We start from the raw sequence: 22,293 nt of genomic DNA, 5'->3' as shown, positions 1-22,293 counted from the left end.
GCACTCAGGTGTTATTCTCCAGGACGTATTCTTCCTCCAAGGTGGGATGAGTGTTTTTACGTGCCTCTTTGGTGAGGCGCCAATTGGGTTAGTTGGCCGAGTGACTCCATCTTCGGCCGGAGGGAGAGTCCATGCAAGCTATCCATGTTTCTCAATTGGTGGTGGTCTTTGCTTGCCCTGGTATAGACACCAGATACAAGGAACCTCGGTTTTGCGTCTCATTCGAACAAGGACTGCGAAGCCTCGGCGGTTCAGTGTTGTTTTCAGGTATTCCTGGCCAGAATCTCAGCGATGTAATGGGCGCCAGACGGACGCAATCTTGGGCTTTGATTGAGCCCACTCTGTTTCGTAGCCATGTATTTCACGGCTATCTTATGCTAACCTAGCATCATAAACATGTAGCGTTAACAAGATAAGCAAGACAAACACCGACCGAGCTGGTTTGTCAACACATCCGTGTGATGAAGTGGGCGAAAGACACACAGACATCATTGTTACAGCCAGGAAAACCTTGATAGAGAGAGGTATATAATAGACAACATTTCTGTTGACCACCTCAAAAATACGCTGATACTATAGCAAGAACATTTTCTTCCTTCGCCGACATTTGCCTTTAGCCTGGCCGTTGGATTGTTCCGAGAGAGCCCAAATGAACTTCATTGATAAAATGTTTCATGACAATTCAGAAAAATTTGAAATATCGCTTCTTTCCTCGAAGAACCTGTTCGTAAGATATACAATAAATGACCATGAAATGCCCTACATCAGTATCGAGTCATTATTTCCACCACTTAACCTGGTCTTTCAGGTTTTCCGTTCACCAAATACATGAAGCTCGGTAATAAATCAATCCTCAGTGCCATCTGATAAAATGGAAAAGCACATCAGGGAATCGACGATCCGCAATTTACCATAACTTTCCGATAATTGTACGGGATTTCTCCTGCGCAACTGCATCCGGCAACTACCTTCGTTTTCCGGTAATTTCGTCGGTGCGTCGTTAAGAAGTGAACTGGATAACTAATTCCACTCATACCTTCTCCAGCATTATTCAACGCCTTTGATCTTGGGAAAGAACAACTGCATTATGGAACAAAACGACGTCATTAAGAGGAATCTGAAGAACGGAAATTAAGCCAACATGAGCAACGTATGCATTCGAACACAACCCGGAAAACTATTTGACAGCGCGTCCCGCTCTTGATTATGTTTCGCGATCACTTTTTGTTTCGCACGACAAGGTTAAACTATCAAAACAGAGGATACTGCATTTTTAAAACAATTAATGATTTATGCATGCGGGACATGTTCTTTTACTTTTCCATTGTTTGTCATCAGATATTTTCAACTTATGGCATCAAAGGCCGGGCATTATAGGAAGATGGTAGTGTAAGAAGTGAGTGCTTTTATAGAAGACTGGAAGAAAAAAAGGCGGACTGTTTTCTGAAATGTGTGATCTCGTCCTTGGCGATACTCCTGCAACGCATCGAAAGATATGAAGATGCTGAGTGCTTGCCATGACCTTTTGGAAAACTGCCATCTTGCTTAGTGTAATCAGCGCTAATCATCCAACAGTAATCACCGATAATCATTAACCGATAATTGTCACGAAAGTTCGTTAATTGTTTTGATAATGTATCATTTCATCGGAATCATTAAATGCTATATAATATTCTGCTGGGGTACTTGGTGAGGTTTATAAAAATGATTCTTGATGGCTTGCCAATCACTTAATCAGAGTGTTTTATTGGCAATCTGTTAGCAATATTGTTTCGCTAACTCACTGGTAAATTGAACCTATTCATTGGAAAATATGTCCAAAGCGTTGGAAAATTACATTTTCAATGGTTCAGGCGTTCCTGATGACCGGCTGATGACCTCCTGGATTTCGTGATGATCAATTCTTCGGATGGTTGAAAATGCTCGGAGTCGTCGCGAGGACAGATCGTGAGAGTGTCAGGAAATATAAATAAAACACACATTTGACAAAATCCTCTATAACCAACTGTTCTTTTGTATTGTCTGTATCATAATCATGATTATGTACCTAGTCACTGCAATCACTTTCTCAAGAGATACTCCATGCATGAAAAAAATATCTATTTCGTGTAACCATTCTGCAAATATTCTACGCACATCTTCACTTAACGTTTCATTCTTTTCATTTCCTTCCGCTACAAATCTTTTCAGGAGAGACATTTGACTGATGGCAACACAATAATGCCAACGAATTTCCTCATATCATCTTCCACAGGAAAATCTCAGAAACTATCTCTATAGGTAGTCTTGGGACACGGACTGCGATTCTCAGTTGAAAGTGTTCATATTACCAATAAAGCACCTTCCCGCTGACTCTCTGTCAGCGAAGGGTGCGTGATTAACTGGATAAGTTGAGTTCCCTATGACAATATTCAGAAACCATTTATCATACACCAATCTTATGCAGCCTGACATTCTCAGACATCGTCAGTGATCCCATGGGGCTAAATTGCCATGGGAACTCTCACGTCTTTTGCTAAATTCTATCAATTCCAGTCTTACAAAAAAGAAGTAACTTTAGATATTTTGGATGGAAGGCTAGAAACAAGAGAATGAACCTTGAACAACGGGAGTTCTCAGTTGCTGGAGAAGAACCTTGATGATAATCTGACGCCGGGTACGCTTCAATAGCTCTTTCTCGGAGGGAAGATCTGGTGATGTTTATTGGACACTAAAGTTGATGTCCATGAGACATCTATCTAACTAGCGGTATAACCAACTGTTTCATCAGAGAGAGCAGCTCATTCGATCACCAGACGTGCTTTGAACATGGGTCTAAACACTACGCCATTCTGACAGCCCTCGTGATCTTTCCGACACCTAAGAAACAATAACACTTTTAAATAAGTTATTAAAATAACTCGGTTAATTTGTCCTTCTTTTTCTTGACTTTTTTCATGTTAAAACTTGCATATTCTTTCTCAGACCAACTGTATACATCTCTCAGTATCAGTGCTTCTTCTTCTTCCACGTTCAGAAACACAGCCGAGGTCAGACATGAGGGACATATTAACAGGCGCGGATCGTCCAGAAGTAATAGACCATCAGATGTTTCCAAGTAACTTATTACTTCTATATTTGCATCTGGGACCGATATCAATATCGACGCAACGCATGATCAGCTTGGGTATGTTTGTGACAGATATGGCTTATTGTATGATCAAAGTTTTCTTCTGATATTTGATATCATGACATTATGACGAGTTTCATTACAAAGGTCATAGCATCCATATCAAGTAGCAAGAGAAGTGCTTTAGATCGCATACGTCACATGTCGCTTGTATTTCGAAGACCGAAAATCTCGGCATCTCACTGAGCTGTCTGAATTTCTCTTCGCACCGCATTTCGTTTCTTACCAACATCACTTGTTGTAAAATCCATTGTCTCTTCTTATTTATTGTCTTTTTGGTCGCTACTAAAGACAGTACTTTTAAATACCTCGATAGTGTGCACAAGTTCTAAAAGAGAAACGAGATGACGACTTAGCTACGTTTAGCTAACACGACGCCAGGACTGTGTTGCCATGATGATAAAATGGAAAATGTCATCACGTTTGTGTGAATTGTCCACATCTCGCCGCTTTTCCATTAGACGTAAAGTGCCGATTCTTTTTTACGCAAAGAAAATTGCTGAGAGTTCTAAAAGGAAATATTTTAGGCATTAGTGATCCCTTGACAATGGAGACTCTTGCCTCCTTTTCTCTGAATTCATGTGTAGTCGCAACATTCGGCAGGTTTCACAAGAAGAGCTACAAAAGTGTTTTTCATATCGTTCTTGCCAAAGGTACTTAGTTGAACTGAGGAATGTGACAGATCACATTTACCAAAAGATAGTGGTGTTGCACATCACTAGAGTATCCTTAGGCCTAACCCTGCTATTTTACGGTGCCAGCTAAAGCCGGTGTAGAAGTTTAAAATGTCCTGGGATAGAATGTCCGGGAAACAATGGATTCTATTATGCGCTTTAATCTCTGAGCTATTGGCGGCCATGGCCTCCATAGAACCAGATAGCGGAATAAAATAGGGCCGGACACTTTTTGCCAGGGGGACATTTTCTTCTTTTACACCGGTCAACTATGACACCGGCTGCCCAGGACTGTGCAACATTAGTTTTTGTGATCACACTATTACAGTTTAGTGACAAGAGGTCAGCCAAGTGCTTTTGGCCAGATCTATCTGAAAACACTTTATCGACGACGGTTTTGAAGAGGTCTCTGATTCCTCGTGCTACATTGTACTTAGAATGTACTTAGTATGAAGGTCGATTAATTATTGCACTTCTTACTTCAGGTGTCAGGTGCTTATCCATTGGAAGTAGATATCGTCTTGCAACACCAACTGGTGATGAAACCTTACATAGACTACACAACAAAGCTGGCGATGTACATTATGCATCTTAAACAGACGATGATCTGCTCTATTCAAAGACAAGCAATTGTCTTTACCACGGACTTTTATACATCATAGGAGTTCATCTATAGAAAACGTCTATCGGAGTCCGGATTTTAGTTAGAATATAAAAACAAGTCTCAAAGTCTATTATGGATTACTGTCTCCGTTTTGTTCCTCCAGGCGAAGTTTTTATTGTTATCAAAACCGACTTTTGTAACCAGAACAATTAGCAGGAAACTTTGAAAGAATCATCCGGCCAAATAGTGGCTTCTTCTACTAGTTTCCCAAGTAAGGAAATGAACAAAGCTTTGCGGGAAGAACACTTTTTGTCCACAGCGATGTTACAACAATGGATGCGTTATTATTGAGAGCAAAGCGTTGGGATAGGGCTGGTGCAACTACAATGTATATTGACAAAAGATCGGCAGCATTAATTTATAAACAACAGCCATACATGTACGGCTGGGGTCGAATTGTGCGTTCAAAACACTCTCTTACGCAGTGGCAATCAACCACGACGAGACAACAATGCTTCAGTTAAGCAGGGCGGACGTTTTATACAAATATGTGACCCGTTCCAGCAAAACCAGTCGCATGTCGCTCTGAGCTTGGCAGGTTGAGACGGACCGTTTGTTCATTTCACTATTGTCTGCCTTTTGTGAAATCTGACGACATCAATTTCTGCTATTATCTCCAGGTGTCATCTAGGCTCATGCGACTGGTTTTGCTAGAACGGGTCACATATGTACTTGGAGGCGAAATGGCTATGAAAAAACACCGACATACGTTATGGCAGTTAAAAGAATCCAGGCCTAGCCCAAAACACGGTCTATTGTCTTCAACAAAGCCTGCTCGCACCTGGGCATTAAGTCCTGTCTTAACAAAGGATTGTCAGGGCGAATCTTGGTAACATTGAAACAGCTTACATGGGTTCGTGGGGCCTATATCGGCAAGGGCTAATAAATGTATGGCGAAAGTAAGTTACTTTGGTAAAGATTCCCTTGGTTGGCATTGCAAGCAGCTGCACTCGTATCTCTCTGTAGTTTGATAACCGCAAAGCCATATTTTACAAGCTCCTCATCTCAACTCGATCTCACATCAACAAGAACCAGAGCATATACAGGGTATCATGCACTGAATGTACATGAGTTTGTGTCTAGTCTTGCTGACACAGACTAAGAAGTCCACAACAAGTTAACCTGACCAGAAGTGACTGCAGACCTCCTGTACAATCTCCACATGCTTTGTTTACATTTCCACATACATTCGAAGATAAATATTGACGCTGCTTAACTGAAAAATCAACTTGCAGCGATTTATAGGGGCGACTGCAACCTATAATTATGCATCCACTTAGGGGTCAAGAGTTGAAGACATAACGTTACTGGGAACCCATCCGAGCGGACTAAAAACTTAAGTATCAATATTATAAACTAATGGTTCTGGCAAAGAGAACGCCAGCACCATTATGCTCAGCGAACATGCCAGCTTAAATAAGCGTCGTAAAAGCCTTGTCATGACTGCGAAAACATACGTGTTTTTCTACATAACATATACATATGCAGTATACTGTTATGAGACATGTTCGTCGTATTTTTCTGTTTCATTGTAAGATGATGTTGCGGATTTTCATTAATGCAATTACAAAATGTATATGTAACGTGTTAACGATGGGTGTAAGAGTTATGCCGAGGTAAATAGTTCATTTGCTCAATTATCGTACATGTAAGCCGTTGATGGTACTTGCACTAAGTAGCCACTTACCATCAATTGTCTAAGTAGATCAGGTGGATCAAGATTGACAATCTTTTTTTTGCATTTTTTACGTTTTTCTTCTTCTCTTTCCCCCCACTTAAACAATGTCTAACCGATAAAAAGGACACATGTAGGTGAACAAGTCAAGATATTCTTTAATTTTGTTAATCGTATTTTTCATGGGAGGATTATTAGTCAGATCTATGCCCTTTCAATCAGAAACGTCAGGGTCTTTTATAGTCTGACAGTGTCATCCTTGCTATACATATTTGGCCGGTCAAGCATATAATTGCCACTCGCCAATATCGTAATTGAAGGATTTGATAGGTGAAGAAGTCAAGATGTTCTTTAATAGCTTTTTTATGACCAGTAAGAGGTTTAAAACTCGTTTATTTCCACGAGTTTAAAGTTTCTTGGGCCTATACCAGGAGTTCCTCGGGTCAATCATTCCCGACAGTTATCCAAAAACATGGGTAGAGGAACAAGAATTTATTTGCCACGATTACAACAACGAAGTGTTTGACTTGTTTGACATGCTTGCAAATAAGATTACCGGACCAGCGGGTGTGGTATTACAATGTTGAGGTTTCAATTTCGACTCGAGAATGAGAACGAGGAGGCATTCTGACAACGGATATCGCCTCGCCTGTTGTAAGAAATGCAATGAAGCAGTGAGTCTTTGGCCATATCAAATAGTGTCTGGATCCGGTCAAGCTATGTAATTAAAGTATCATCAACACGACCAAAGCAACTCACTGAAAGATGAGTCCTGACAATATCCCCGGTCATCACGAGAGTGCATTAAAACCATCATCAGCGATACACGTGTTATTGGCAATAAGATATTTCCAATATTTATTTTACGACAAGCTGTAACCAGCATGATCAATTGGACAATCGACTTTTTAACGGACTTTTATGGACCTCTGCATTATTGATTCTGAGAACAGATGCTAGCAAAGATAGGCCTAGTTATGACCATATTGAGATGAAGGCTACGTAATACCGTTGCCTTTTGTCGTAACATATGTTACACTCATTAGTCGTCCAGGGTACTTATTACTGCAATAGAGATAATGCCAAATATGATGACCAAGCACAGTGGATGTTTACCCACACATGTATCCATGACGATATAAAGACAAGTCTAAAACACATTTTTATAATGGATAAGATGTAAGCTTCGTTTTGGTGAAACAAAATCTTTCGGTCGATATAAAATGTGTCGACAGAAATTCTAGGTGGATTGTGCAAGAAATACATCAAGTTTGAAGTGTTTTAGAGTAGATAATGGGTGATATGAATAAAGACTAGCAAATGCTTTTATCTAAAACTCCATGTACATTTACACTAGGCCTTCCTGTACAAAACCGGAGTAAAAGCATTTGCTAGTCTTTATTCATATCACCCATTGATACCTCACTGTCGGCTGGTATCGGTTGTTCCACCAAACATCACTTGTATGGAGCTGTCAATTCGCCAAAAACTTCTGCAGCCGCCTCGGTTATGGTCTAAAGCTTCACCCTCGCGGTGTTTGTGAGACATACCAACACGCGCTTGCTGGCTTTTATCTTCCGCTTCCCAAGACAATATAAAAAAGACACGGTGTTTTCCTAGTCACGTTGAGATATTGAAAAAAGGATAAAAGATTTCGACTTACCCCCATTCTCCAGCAGCCAATATCCGCAGAAATTCAAAACCATTAACTACGATATCCTGTTCACAATCGAAAAGTACCACACGACAGGTTATGTTCTTGTCAAATCTAAGTCATATCTCTCGCGATCCACTCGGGCTTAATGTTCAAATCAGATCAATCAAATTAAAGCAGTTGTTTACTAAAATAATCGGTGATTCTTGAATGGAAGAATCCTTCTGCAATGTGCTGTTACTCTGGCTGAGACGTATGAAACGTTACACCAGAAAATATCGTATAACCTGATGCGAAGTTTGAACGCAACTGTTTTATCGCTCATCAATGTTTTGAAGCGTCATAATCCTTTTCGAGTCATCAAATGGAACGTAGTATATACCTCGGTTAAAATCTAGTGTCATTTTTAAATCGATTTATCAAAATCGGCGCCAGGATCAAGTCCGATCAAAAAATTTGATCTTACCAGCTCGTGAATGCAAAGAATACAGTCAATAATGATACTATAGGAGATGCAAAAACAAAGCAACTTAAAATACCAACTGGCGAGGTGCTCATTCACTGATATTACAACTGTCACAAGATTAGATCCTATCAAATCGAGCAAACACTAAATCATAAGTAAATAGAGATAATTGCTGTAACTCTCGATCCAAGAATCACAAAGAAGATCTCAAACGTTGCAACAGGTTGAGTTGAGCCGATGAATAATCAAAATGTGTGGTTGGTCCATGATATAAATCATCCACACTATGGCCAGGGTTTGGTTTGAACGCCTTCTCTTTGAAACGCGGTTGACGAGCGCAAGACGAATTCATGTATTATCGCCAACAGAGTGATTTCTCTTGCGGTGAGCAAGCAGGAGAGGTAGGGATGTGATCCTACACGCGCAGCTTATTCATGGAGTGTGCCTTCGTGTCAGTGTTCATGCTTGCTTATGGCTTTTGACCGTTACAACCCGATAACACAGAATAAATAGCTCTTTTTCATTACGATGGTAGTTTTTCTAGAACCCGACTCCACTATACGCCATAGAAATTATGCCGCCCTGAGCACGTTTACGGCCCTCGCTCCACATCAAAGGGATAACTACGAAGAGAACCAGGCGCTGGCGTCCTTTAGGAGGAATTAGTCCCCTCCGTTATTGGAAATGGCCAAGAGTCGTTTGGCTGCAAAGATAATCATGTCTGAGAATTCGTTTGTAACTATGCTCTTTTTCGTCGGTGTTCATTTGGTGCTTAATGGGTGCCTTGTAAAGTGATTGATCGGAACTGTGGGTGGGTGCCGTAATCGGTGTTGGTTGTGGCGCGTTGGTGGTTGTGTGGGGGTTGGGATACATGTACGAGTAAAGATTTTGTGAGGGATTTCAAGTCAAAAGGTAAATGGGTAATCAAGTTGGTCTTTTGTCCTTATTATACCGGTTGTGTTCAAGGCCTCTAGAAAATGCTAAGCTAAATTTAAGCAAAGCATCGTGAGGACAGATAAATGAGCTTTTTCCACTGTATTTTGCTATCTTTTCAACTCTCGATCGGCCCAGGGTATGAAGAAAGTACAGGTGATCAAAAATGTTAGATTCTGACAGTTAAATAATGTAACTGCAAACTGGTATTCAAAACTTCAAGATGAATCCTCACAAAGAATAGCTCACAATGTCAACAGACAGGGTCAATGCCTGGTTGTTCCTTGCTTATAAAATTAGCAAAAAACTCTCCTCGGCCACTCTTAATGTGTCCGGCGTGATATCCGGGGTTCATATCCGGGTTTCATCATCATCTCATTCCTCAGCACGACATCACCCTCGACCATAGATTGGAATTTTTCCTTTGGCTAATGGTGAGCAATTGTCTGGCCTTCTCCCTATCTCTGGTCATTATGGCTCAGATCATCATGGACAACATCGAATCACAATCACGAGGACCTGATACACACGGCCATGATTGATGTTTTTTCTTGTGGTTTGTATGGTAATAAGCTTTTTCCCATAATTTGTTATCATGATATTCCCTACCATTATTTTATCTATTTTCTTCTGTGGGAAAGCATAGATTGGATTCATAGGATTGGTCATTTCATCACTTGGTCGTTATTCATAGCTACATGTATATGCTTTATGACAGTCCTTATGATAGGGCCGCTCAGTGAAGACTAATGGTCTGACCGATTTCGTCAAAATTTGGTTTTTCTTAAATCCAAATTGGAGACCCAAGAAAGTCATGGTCCCCCATCTAGTCACGACGTTTATCCATAAAGTTAACATATCTGCGGATTGGCCATGTGACATTGATTCAAGCAATTCTACAGAGATAGTCCATTTATATCTCCATAAACCAGGCGATTAAGATACATAGTAAAAGTCAATGCTTCTGCACCTGGGCAAACATGTAAACACATCTAGATTTAGCTGGCAGAAAATCCAAGTTTGTCTACGGATTTCTCAATCAAAGCATATTGATTTTTCAATTCTTTACTTTTTGAGTAAAGTAGATTCGTGAGATGTGTCATCCGCAAATCAACTGTTCAGAATTGTTGAATAAATGTTGATAGAAGCTGTTGAAGAGATATTGTCATGTCGTTGGAATCATCGTTATCATCAAAAGCAATCTATCATATAAATGGCCTGGATTAAAACCATATTTGTTTTCTCAAAGCCAGGGCAGAGGCCTGTATTCATCTTCACCGGTAGTGTGGCAAATGTAGTATCAGCGAGTGTTTCCCCTACAACAGAAAGTTGAAAAAGTTGAAATTATTTTCTGGTTACTAGTGTCACTGGTTTGGCAGCAACTCTTTTTGTGGAAACTTTTGTTTTGTGTGAAATGAGCACCTTACCTCAATCTCGATAAGACAATTTTTTACACTGCCGCCAAATTGTCTCTTTTGTCTCGAATGCAATAAGTAAGTATCTTTTGTGATTTGGCCCTCGGCCTAAAAATGCATTAGAACGCTTCGTTCACTGCGTCACACTGGCCTCTTGGTATGCCAACCATTGTTGTATTTACATCAGACCAGGAGAAACTGACACTCGTCACAGGCGAAGCTGAGGGAGAAATTTCCCCTTGTTAAACCTGTAAAAGCAAGAGTGCAGCGGACAGATTGTACTGCCACTGATTTGTGTGGTATCTGAGACACCATTTAGGGATAAGTGGTAGACGTATTAAGTGGGATTGTGAACGGTTACAGCGCAGACAGCAATTCATATTACCACAGAAAGAAGTCGGTAAATGTTCAATTTCTCACTCATCGTCTGGAGTTGACTGGAAATTACTTGCACTGTTCATTAGTCTGCAAGAACATTTTCTCAATCTACCTAAAATGTGTAAATACCTTTTAAAAATCTCTTTTGGAGGCCGGGTAACTCAAGCGAAAGACGGGATTTGCTGCTTTCGCTTAAGACCCGACGATAGCCCAAAAACCCAAAAGAGCCAGAACCCCAAACCCTAAAGTTATCATGGTCACGACATGTGACGTGCCGATCTGCCGGGTATCATCCAACCTAGGATTTATGCGCTGGGTGAGGTCTTCTTGCCCTGCAAATATTAGATTCTATGAGATGTTGGGAAAACGTTATGGCAGTAGATGTCTAAAGGAAAATGGCTTAAAATCTATTAATGGTGGGCATGATATGACTTTTATAAATGTATGTAGCCGGAATGTAAAGAAGAGGTAATAAGTCAGGTTTATTTATCATCTTATATTTACATGATCTCCAAATCAAAGAACACGTTTTCGATCACTTCAAAGAACGGTTATAGGACTACTCAGTGACAACATGGTGATTTCTTAATTGCTCAGATTGATAAGCTGAGTCTTATTTCAACACTGTAATTGTAAAGGATAAAAATCCTCATATGGATGCATGACGTATTCCGCTCGGTCTAATACTAAGGCTTATCAGAACTCTACTTTGTACCTGTGGAGCCGTAAATTCGGATTCAAATCTAATTGATATCGCTGCTTGATATTTAGATCTGTATCTTTATTAAGAGGCAATTACGACAACCACCTGTCACTCAACATTTAAAGCTTAACATTTTCAGTCGTTTTAGTTTTTGCCCGATGTGCAGTATAGTTGTTTTTTTTACCTTTGATCACAATTTTCCAATGAATTTGCATGTTTTTTTCACAAAGCTACATGTAGATTTCGTCTAAATGCTACTGAGGCGTAACATTTCACAAACATGGACAGTTTTTCCTGGGGGAGGTTCTACTTCTCGACGGTATCATTGGTATATCTGTTCATGCATCGGCAGACACGTCAGATGTGTATTCCGCTGAAAAATGTCCCCAAAGACCCCAAACGCCACTGAACTAATAAATAGAATAATTAAATAAAATTTTAACCACACACACAAAGTTGATCAAATGAACGCCACAAGCTGATCATGTAACTAATTCTGACATGTGCACCGAGAGGCACGTCGCCGCCAAAGCCGACATAAGCCGCCAAGAAACCTTTTCAGCAACATCTAAAAAAACAACATTTCCAACTTTTAATTACATTTTAAAGAAATGCGGCGCAGAAGGGTAAATGTTTTTCGCTTGGTTACAAAGGTGGTAATCGTGCCAGACAGATACAGTTCATGTACGTGAGTGCAATTAATTTTTATCGTACATGTATGCATTTGACAATATTGCAGGGTACGAATGAATAAAATGCGGAAAACATCTACAAATATCGTTTTCCTCAAGAGTCATAAAAATAAGGTGTTTTGGTTATTTTCAATTTGGGGATAAAATTAAAAAGAAATATATGTCGTTTTGAGTAAAATGGTAATGGAATACTCCAACGATGTCTCAAGGTTAGCATCTATATCACGTTTCCAGGCCAGTCCTTATGGTTAAACTGATAGAAGTGGGACCGAGATTTCTCATGCGGGACTATCCCTTATCATGGTCTGTCAAGCCCTTTACCATCCCTAATAGAAAGACCCCGCTTATATCATAATCATCTTGTGGTCATCTTGATACTACGCCAGGGGCCGGATTAGGAATGTCAGAAAGACAGCTGAGTAAGGCGTCTCTCATTGATTGGGCATTGTCAAGAGTATTGTAAGATATCAACGCAGGAAATATGAGATGTATTTATCTTTAAGCTGAGTGTGGGCAACAGTGGGCTTTATTGGGCTGATAATGTCACAGGAATTCTGCTTGAAGTGCGGAAACATAAGCCACCATGCTTTCATCAGCACAGAGGTCCATTCTTGTTTAAGGGTTCATCATTATAGGCCCCACCATTTTGACCAGAACTTGAAACCTTAAAGCAATTGGAACTCTTTCGAAAGGTAGTTTTATGGGTAGGAGTCAGTTCCTTGTCTTACAGAGAACAGATTTCCACCCTTGAAATTATCTTTCACGTCATTCATTCACAAATCAGGTTAAAAAATGCATTTTTTGTCTTAAAGGGTGAAGAGACAAGAGTTAGGGGGTAAAAAAAGTAGCCTTCAGGTGACTATATAATTCAGAGATAGGGGCCCGGGTTATGTTTCATTCAGCATTTCATACAAGCCTGTCAGTTTCGATGAAATAGGACAGACCTCTATTGGTGACCCCTTTTAACTTATTCTAACCTACATGAAACCTGCCTAAAGTCTCCTATAGAAATATTTTATTGAAATATTCTGGTTTCAGTATCAGCGGAAGAACAATGTCCGGCGCCGTTGGGGACATGCTTTCCCGTGACGTATGAATCTTTGATCAAAGGAGACAGTGTTTCTGTCCGGTGGGCAAAGCACTTGAAATCAACAATCGTGTGGTAACGATAGATTGGTATAGATAGATTCTGGTTTTAGTATCAGCGGAAGAACGATGTCCGGCGCCGTTGGGGACATGCTTTCCCGTGACGTATGAATCTTTCATCAAAGGAGACAATGTTTCTGTCCGGTTGGCAAAGCACTTGAAATCAACAATCGTGTGGTAACGATAAATTGGTATAGATAGAAAATCACTCAGTCCATTAACACTCCAGAGCTTGGGGTGGTTTGGGAAGAAATGAAGTGTGGTGTACTGTCGTAAACATTGATGCAGTCATCAAGTTGGCATCGTATGCTGCAACAATCCATTACCACTCCATACCTGGGGGTGGTTTGGGAAAAGACAAAAAAGTGGTGTATTTTCGTAGCCTCGCCGTCATAAACATCAACGCAGTCACCAAGTCGGCACGTTATATGCTGCAACAAATAGACCAACTTGGTGAAAACACCATGTCTACATCAGGTCTCCGTCATTCTGCAACATCACTATATCCCCAATAGTTCTCCGAACCCTGAAGTGAGAACCAACACTTCGGAAAAACCGTTCTCACGCCTCCGATCGCTTTGAAAGCAATTCAACGCCTGGTTGGAATCACCGAAGCTGTCTCATACGTTTTTTGCCCCTTACCTAGCTGTCAGAAGAATTTAGTCCCAGCCAAATACACAGTCTATTGTCTTAGAACAAAGCCGCTCGCACCAGGGCTTAAAGTCCCATTGTTCTATACTGTCTTACCAAAGGATTATCATGGCAAACTTTGATAACATCGACCCCCAGGTTCATGGGGTAGATGGGTCAAAGCAGCGTGAAGGCAGGTTTTAGACCAGTTCCCAACTTACTCAATGAGAATATAATTTACATCAACTGTTCGCCAACTATTCATATACAGTACATTCACTGCACATCGCTATGCATTTCTCTGACATATGCAAGTCGATCATGAGAGTTTCTGTCAAACTGAATGTCATGTCGTGAAGTGATGTGACATTCCCTATTCATCCACTATCATGAAGCGACAACCAAAGGAACAACACTTGACAATGTCAAATGATCCTCCGTGGGATCGCAAACGCCAGTCCAGATCAACTGGACACCCGCTGCCTACCGTCATGTCAGTGTCCTTTGTAAAATTGGACACGAGATAAGCAACTCTCAGTGTTGAAACCGGATAATCTCGGGGGTCTAGGAAATTTCTTTTTCCATTCGGTGATTCTGGCTGCGTTGCTACAATGATTTTGACGTCATTCTGTAAGCTTCAACATAATGTACAGTCGAGTGTCGATTACATGTATATTGAAACGTCACGGAGAATCATACCGATCATAACACGCCGAGTAATGCCAGAGGAGAACCACCGTGTCCGTAACCTTCAAGCCATCATGGATCATTCCCTGCGGCTAAGCTAAGAGCTATGATATCCGATCTGCTCGTTTCTGTCGTTTGAAATGACACACCGATATGTCCGGGTGATAAAAGTTTCAGGGGGATTATAATCTTGCACAGGCAGATGTAACAACGAATCGACAATACTATGTACCAACAGCTGTTAATGGAAAATGTTGGCTGTTACCCATTCTCCGCGCGGCTCAATAAATAGTTTCTTAGCACGTGTAGTCTTTCTCTTACGTCAAAACCGCGGAACCCTATCATTGATTTCTTGCGAAGGCAGAAGAGGTCTAAATGTCAAGAAGTTTCGTCTACTATCTCGTCATCTTTATCTCAGCTTTAAAAGGCCTTTTTCGTATACTTTCAATAGACTTGCACAGCTCTGCCTGATTCCGTTGGAAATCCGATAGACCTCTTGCCATTCTATGCTGTCGTTGAGATAATGAGTTGTCAGCCGCCCACAGTTTACAAGAAACCAAGAAAAGAAACCGCTGTGAATAAGATGACAGTGCTTCACTTCCTTGCCTACGTTTATTTCCATCCTACAAAGATCACAATTTCAATCAGCTAGAGACATTAAAACACCCTTTGCTTACATCGATAGAACAATCGACCCAACACTCTTCTTTCGTTTCAGAGATAAAAATATCTGACTATCTGACGAATGTCATAGTTCTGTCCGTTCAACCTGATAGCTACCATCTGATTAGTGGCGACACTCCTATGTGGTCCGCAAAGAAGATCTCGACCCGACAATTCGATCAGTATCAGCGCACGAGTGTGTGGGTTTATTCTCTTTTCCCCACTTGCTGCACTCTTTGATGTGCGTCAGTATCAGGTTGCGAAAAGCTGTTCAGGTTGTCAGTTGCAATAATAGTACTTCTTTAGGAAAGCCTTTGCTGGACTTGACACATCGGAACAGTCGGACCCGACATCCCAATGGTGCTCTGTTTTGTTAGATGAAGAGAATGTCATCCATGGCCGCTGGTAAAGTTTAGCATGCTATGTGATGTACATGTATATGACGACCGGAGTGGGGGTGATTTACTGGATTATACTGACATGTTGAATAAAGTCGGTTGAAAAGAACACAGTGAGAAGAACTGAAGGCCTCACTCGGACTCAGATGTTCCCCAACTTGGATAAAAATCGTTCTTCCAGTTAAAACCAGAATCAGAAGGGCGAGTTATAGGCACCTTATCAACTTCAGAACATTAACAAAAAAAGAGATAAAAAAAGAGAAAACTCATATTCAAATTCATAGCAAATTCATTTCTTATCGCCGGGGTCTTATACTGATAAATACAGCTAAATCTTCCCAAGATAAAACAGGAAGTAATTTACCTAACGGCAGAGACGTCGTAACATCCACTTTCCGGTTGTCGCCGAAGTCTGCCTGAGGTGAACTCTACTACAGTGACTGAGGATGATTAGTAAGGCCACAAAGTGATTTGCAGTAGTACATATTACTAAAGTACAAGTTCGCATTTTCGTTGTTTTCCCAGTAGGAAATGGGTGGAAACACTAGCTGAACGGAGCATCAAGACAGAGAGAGCAGTGCAAAGCCGCATCCAGGCAGACAGCCAGGTCACTCTTCATCTGTCATCCCATTTACTTCTCAGCGGCAATCTGTGCGATTTCCATCAAAGTATTCCAATAATACGACCTAGTAATGTGATCAAACACAACAGCCTTTTGTGATATTAGTTGTCGAATCGATTAAACGAGCTGTCGTGGAGTCGAACCGGAAGTTTGGAATGGCGCTGTCGGACACCAGTCAAAGTACGAGTAATTACGTGGTGATGGGTCGGTCAGACCACAGACTACAGTCCTTTCTTAGACTTTCCATTCGGAAGTAGGTTTCTGGGTGTACTCTCTTCAGGTTTTTGAGCTTTTGGAAAACGATTTAGAGTTTTTGAGTCAACACAACTATGCACGTCCTGGAGATTTTTCATAGGTTTTTCAGAAGCCACAAAACCTTCATGGGGTATCGATTTCTCTGAAAAACCTGTGAGTGTGCATACATATAACAACTGGGCCCTGCTTTTATCTTCTTCTTAAAGTCACACCCAAGCAAGATACATGTATATATATGTACATTTAATAATGTATCTCGGTGTATTTTTTGTTTTTTAAAAGTTCTAAGTGCGCAGACAAACAGTGAGCAGAACGAAAACAGCATGCGGTAAACTTTGTACATTGAGTTTGTCGTATTGGCCTTTTTGAATAAGTTTGACATCAAACGGAGAAGTCATATCTCAGATGCCCAGTTAACGGCTGTCAAAGCTTTGATCAACTTGATCGAATGACATTTGATATTTGGCAAACAGTCATTCTTTTCTTTATTATTTACCATATTTACAGGTGATGTTTGTCCATTCGTGTGGATCTAAAGTAACATGTAATATGCGTTGGTGCAGGTGGTCTAATTATCAGTTTGAAAGGATGTAACACTTGGCCTTTCATACACGAATTCCATAGGCCTCTGACAGAAAAGAAGAAAGTTGAGCGGCGACAAAAGGAGGGCATAGCTTCACATCAATCATCAAAGGCTACTTAAAATTCAGTAACATCATAGACAAAATAACTTCGCAAATTAAACATGAGCACGCGATGCGTGAAATTACCGATCGAAAGGGAAGTTCTCTTTGCATTCATATATCAGATTTACATGTCCCTGACCAACGATTTTAAATATTTACTCTGTCAATCTGACATAAATGCTTTCAAAACCAATGTCACAAGAGATGTTTGTTTAGTGTCAAACGCAAGAATAAGAAAAGTCTCCTCTTAAATACGATAAGAAGACACACAAAAAGTAGCTAAGCCTTGCTTATTTGAATGTGTTAGTGGCCTTTCCAGGCTCCCAAAAATTGACGTTCAGAAAGAATCCCTTGACATGATTACATCATACACCACTAATACAGATGATAAAAGATTCCTCCTCCTAGCAGGCATGAATATAAAACGTACATTGCGGCACGAAATAAAACAATAGCTGGTCTATTCTCTGGGCAATACCATGCAGTACTTCTTTTGACATCCTAACTCGCAGCTTTCCAGAGAAAAAAATCCAAATCAGCTAGCGAATAAACAATGGATAGGAAAAAACTGAAAATAATCATAACTTTGTATGCAGAGTGCATTTCATTTCGAAAGTTTTTGCCCGCGTCGAGGTTCGCGTATCTTAAGTAGGTGTTTTTCTCTCATTGGGAAGGAAACAAAATTATCCTATCGCGAATGCGCCAGACTTATCTTATAAGTTCAACGAGTTAACCGAAACCGTTGACTCTTTTAAAGACGTCTTCAAAATCATGTATTACGTAATTTTGACCAGTATACAAGGAACATTTTCGCTTCTCCATTTTAGTCTTCTTTATCAGAAATTTGAGGATGTACTCGGGCTAATTTGATGAAATTCGAAAGAAACACGATGATATGCATATAAAAATCTGTTCTACCCTCCATAAGATATTACATTGTGTATATTTTTATTAATCAAAACCGTATGCCAAATGACGAGAGAAACAATACGTGTAAAAATGTCCAACCATGATCACTCTTTGGGACTGATACATGTATCATGTATGCATATTATCATCACCACCTTACAGTCGATTCGTTCAAATATGCTGGGTGATTTAACTAGTTTCTAATTCCATAAATTATTCCATAAATTATTAGACCGAGCCGGGTAAACTTCGTTTAATTTTTTCACCATTTGAGCTGATTATTTTATAGATTTACGATATTTTATCGCGAGATGATGAACACCTGCAGAATTGAACGCAACTGTTAAAAATAGTAATCCAAAACATTGCACTGCGTTTGCGGATTTATCAAAGATCGAATTTCTGTTTCCGATTCGGCCGAAGGATTGCGCTGATGAAATATTTAAAATGGTGCGCTACATTTGTATTTCGGGTGAATTTGAAGAAAACATATGGCCGACTTTGTCAGATGAATTATCTCCTGCCGAGATCGTCGGGCTGTGCGAGCGATGGTCAGTCGAAGCTCACTAACTTGGCACCGCTATTGGCCTATGCACATGTACGTCAGCGAATGTACATCAGCGAGGCTGTTTATGAGTGATAAACAGCCGAACAACTTCAGTTTTAAGTACTAGCAGATCGTATAAAGCTTCCTCAAGTAAAGATTTTGGCGCCTAGCTTAGCCTTGTCATTACATTGAGGGTCAATTAAGATGGCCTGTAGTTGGATAATCCAGCATTCAACAATAGAAACCATGACCACGAACCCATTCAATGAACTGACGACATTGTATTCACCAGATCCTGATTAGTGGCTATGAATAGCACACAAACAAAGTGTAGGTGGGCGACAGCACACAGCTCAAATCCACTTGTATATCAGTCACAGACTTACAGTACACACTGCAGGTTCGTCGTTCGTCGTGCTTGCGTGTACAAGTCTTGAACAGTACAACTTCGACTTGGATGCTGGAATGAGTGAGCAGTGTTCATGCATATTAGGTCACCTTCCAGAGTTTATGTCGACTGTTGAGCTGTCAACGATTTCCCGACATTTCCCAATACCTTTCCAATGTTAAAGAGTTACGCCGTTCGTTCACATGTATATACTGTTGGTCCAACTGTATGTAAATTGTTTAGTACATAATAAAGTATATGACTATATACCAAATTTGGTGCTTTTATTCTAATTTGCACGATTTAGTATGTTTTCCCTTGTCTCCTGGCCTAATAATGCATACCACATACATTCTGTATATACACATGCACCTCAGACTGCCGTTTGGAACACAATTTGTCTCAGACGGAAGCTTTGATAAAAAATGTTTTGTGCCTTACTGATTTAAAATGGATTTGTTTTGATTTGCCAAGATGTGTTTGGACATCAAAACAAATTATCCCAGTAGGCCAACGAAACACTTGTCTTTGAGCTCGCAATTACCGATCACAGCAACTGCACAATAACGAACATGAGCCATCATGACATCAACAAAACATCACCTGTCTCAGAATATTGGGCCAAGTGCACGTACAACCTACCTGTAAATGGCATGGCTTGTGCTAGTTATTGACCATCACGACACCCACAAATAACATCCATTTTGTACAAGGAAAAGCGCAATATCAGTCGGATTAGCCATAAACCATTATTTGTTACCGCCCAAGTGCCCGCTGGCCGATAATGGCGAGAAACTCGACAGTCGAGATAGGTTATGTCAATCATATTGGTCGGCGAGTTAGTAACAAGTTGTCGGTTGACGATAATTTTGTGGTCTAATGATGCGGCGAAATCTCACAATGTATAGGGTGTCACAGAAACGATTTCCGTATACGTGATCATGGTCCAAATTGATTTTGTCCCCAGCCTGACCAATTTTGATAAAGGGATTCATCGAAATTTACCAGCTTGAACCATAGGCCTGTTACATGAACGGTTAAATGTTGACATACTTGAACCACGGACATATAGGTCCGTGTTGTTTGAACTACTTTGTGTTAGAAACCTTAGGCAAAAAATAACCATGATAATATTTTCAGCCGAAACTACTCCGCCCAACGATGTAAATTAAACACGGATTGATTGCGTGGAAGTAAACCTTTTTCCATTTGAATGATTGATTTGGATCGATATGGGTTATGTTGTGTACAAATAGCCACATGCTATTGCGTTGCATAACAAAGCCATGTAATCTACTTTGTAATCAACAAGTGGTGATGAGGGCTTTTTTATTCTGTAAAGATAAACCAATTATGTACGTTGGATTGTGTGGAGGGATCACTGTCGCTGTCGGGTCATAAGAGTGTATAGATTCTGAAAGAGTGGATACAGTGCTCAGTAACCCTACATCACCCTCCTCCTAGAATGCCGGCACTGCCGGACATTTTACTCTCAGTAGCAAACTGGTATAATCAAGTGTATATCGAAATTAATCCTTACTTGGTATAAGGCATATTTGTGGAGAAAGAAATATTTTCTTGGCAGCATGATCACCAGTTTGGAGTGAGAGGAGGAAGCAAATTATTTTACATGGCCTTCTAAGGGCAAAAATTCAAGATATCAATCATGAAAGCCTACAGTGGAGCTACCGATACTTAGTTGAGAAAAGGGAACGTCCTCACCAAGGACACCGCATACCTGAGGTAGAGATAAGAGAACGAAGTACTCACCGATGAAACCACATCCCTTAGAAGAATCCAAGACGCCAGGACTTGCTGAAGAAACTTAATCCAATTCAGTTTGTATTTTCTCATAATGATAAAGTTACACAAAGCCTGTCCTGTCTAATCCAATTCTTGAAGCTTATGATTCGTCACCACATATATTCCAATTCTAACCACTTTCGAAGCTGTCATGCAGTCTTCCATCTGCAGATAATCCGATTCGAAACTATTTTTGATGTCTCGACCCTTTCACTACAAATTCTCATGAATAATTTGAAGCGTTCGTTCTTTCGCCATGATTAACTTATGTCAGACATTTGAAAATTGAACCAACTCAAGTATTCACTTGTGTATGTATGTTTGGCATGCTGTCATCTATCAATTGAGGTCACGTTTCATCTTGTTATTCTGCTCGTCCGGTCAATGCAAAAGAAGTACGGAAATACATAGAGTCCTTCACAGCTTTTTATCTTCCTTTTCCATTAACAGTATCCGCTGTACATTATTGAACGTGCATCAAATGAAGACTCTCTCCGCTCACCACAGTACGCCTAGCTTATGTTAATATTAATGATCAATTGGCCTAGATACAGACAATCATAACTTTGGTCTTTTGATAAAAAGTTTGATTCTCATGTCACGAAATTATACTGATTGCACAGTCACATATCATGTCATACATGCAATTATCCAACATCTTGTTTACTAGTCGACACAATTATCTGAATCAACCATTACCAGACCACCACGGACTAAGTTAAAGGCCACAACAAGAGCAAAGAACAGAGAACAGTAACACACAACGTGTAGGATTGGAGATGGAGATTAGGCAACTTAGTCTCTGTCCAAAATCTTGAGAAGGCTTACTCCTCAACGCACTGACGAAGTCAAAGAGCCAATCACTACAACACTAGCGACGACACGAAGAGAAAGCGAAACAAACATGGAGAATTGCTGATGGAGATTTTGAAACTTTAGTCTCCGTCCAAAAACTTGAGAAGAATGAATCCTACAAGCTTACTCCTCAGCGCACTGACGAAGTCAAAGAGCCAATCACTAGCGACGACACGAAGAGAAAGCCAAACAACCATGGAGAATTAGAGATGGAGATTTTGAAACTTTAGTCTCCGTCCAAAAACTTGAGAAGAGTTAATCCTACAAGCTTACTCTTCAAC

At 40.3% G+C, this 22,293-nt stretch overlaps 1 protein-coding gene across 5 annotated transcripts in view; it reads right to left on the bottom strand.

The window, feature by feature from the left end:
* Positions 1–22,293, bottom strand: part of LOC135496654 (secretin receptor-like) — a 51,409-nt gene extending 29,116 nt beyond the window's left edge. For 4 of the 5 annotated variants that reach the window (XM_064786083.1, XM_064786085.1, XM_064786084.1 and 1 more), the window contains exon 1: positions 21,125–22,293. In XM_064786083.1, coding sequence (XP_064642153.1) covers positions 21,125–21,208 — 84 coding nt within the window. In that variant the 5' untranslated portion in view covers positions 21,209–22,293. Of the gene's footprint in view, positions 1–7,845; positions 8,707–21,124 lie in introns of those variants that run through there. The other variant, XM_064786088.1, reaches the window with a different exon arrangement.

Source organism: Lineus longissimus, chromosome 12 (assembly GCF_910592395.1).
Source record: "Lineus longissimus chromosome 12, tnLinLong1.2, whole genome shotgun sequence".
NCBI classification, from domain to species: Eukaryota; Metazoa; Nemertea; class Pilidiophora; order Heteronemertea; family Lineidae; genus Lineus; species Lineus longissimus.
This window is presented reverse-complemented; position numbering and strand designations above follow the sequence as displayed.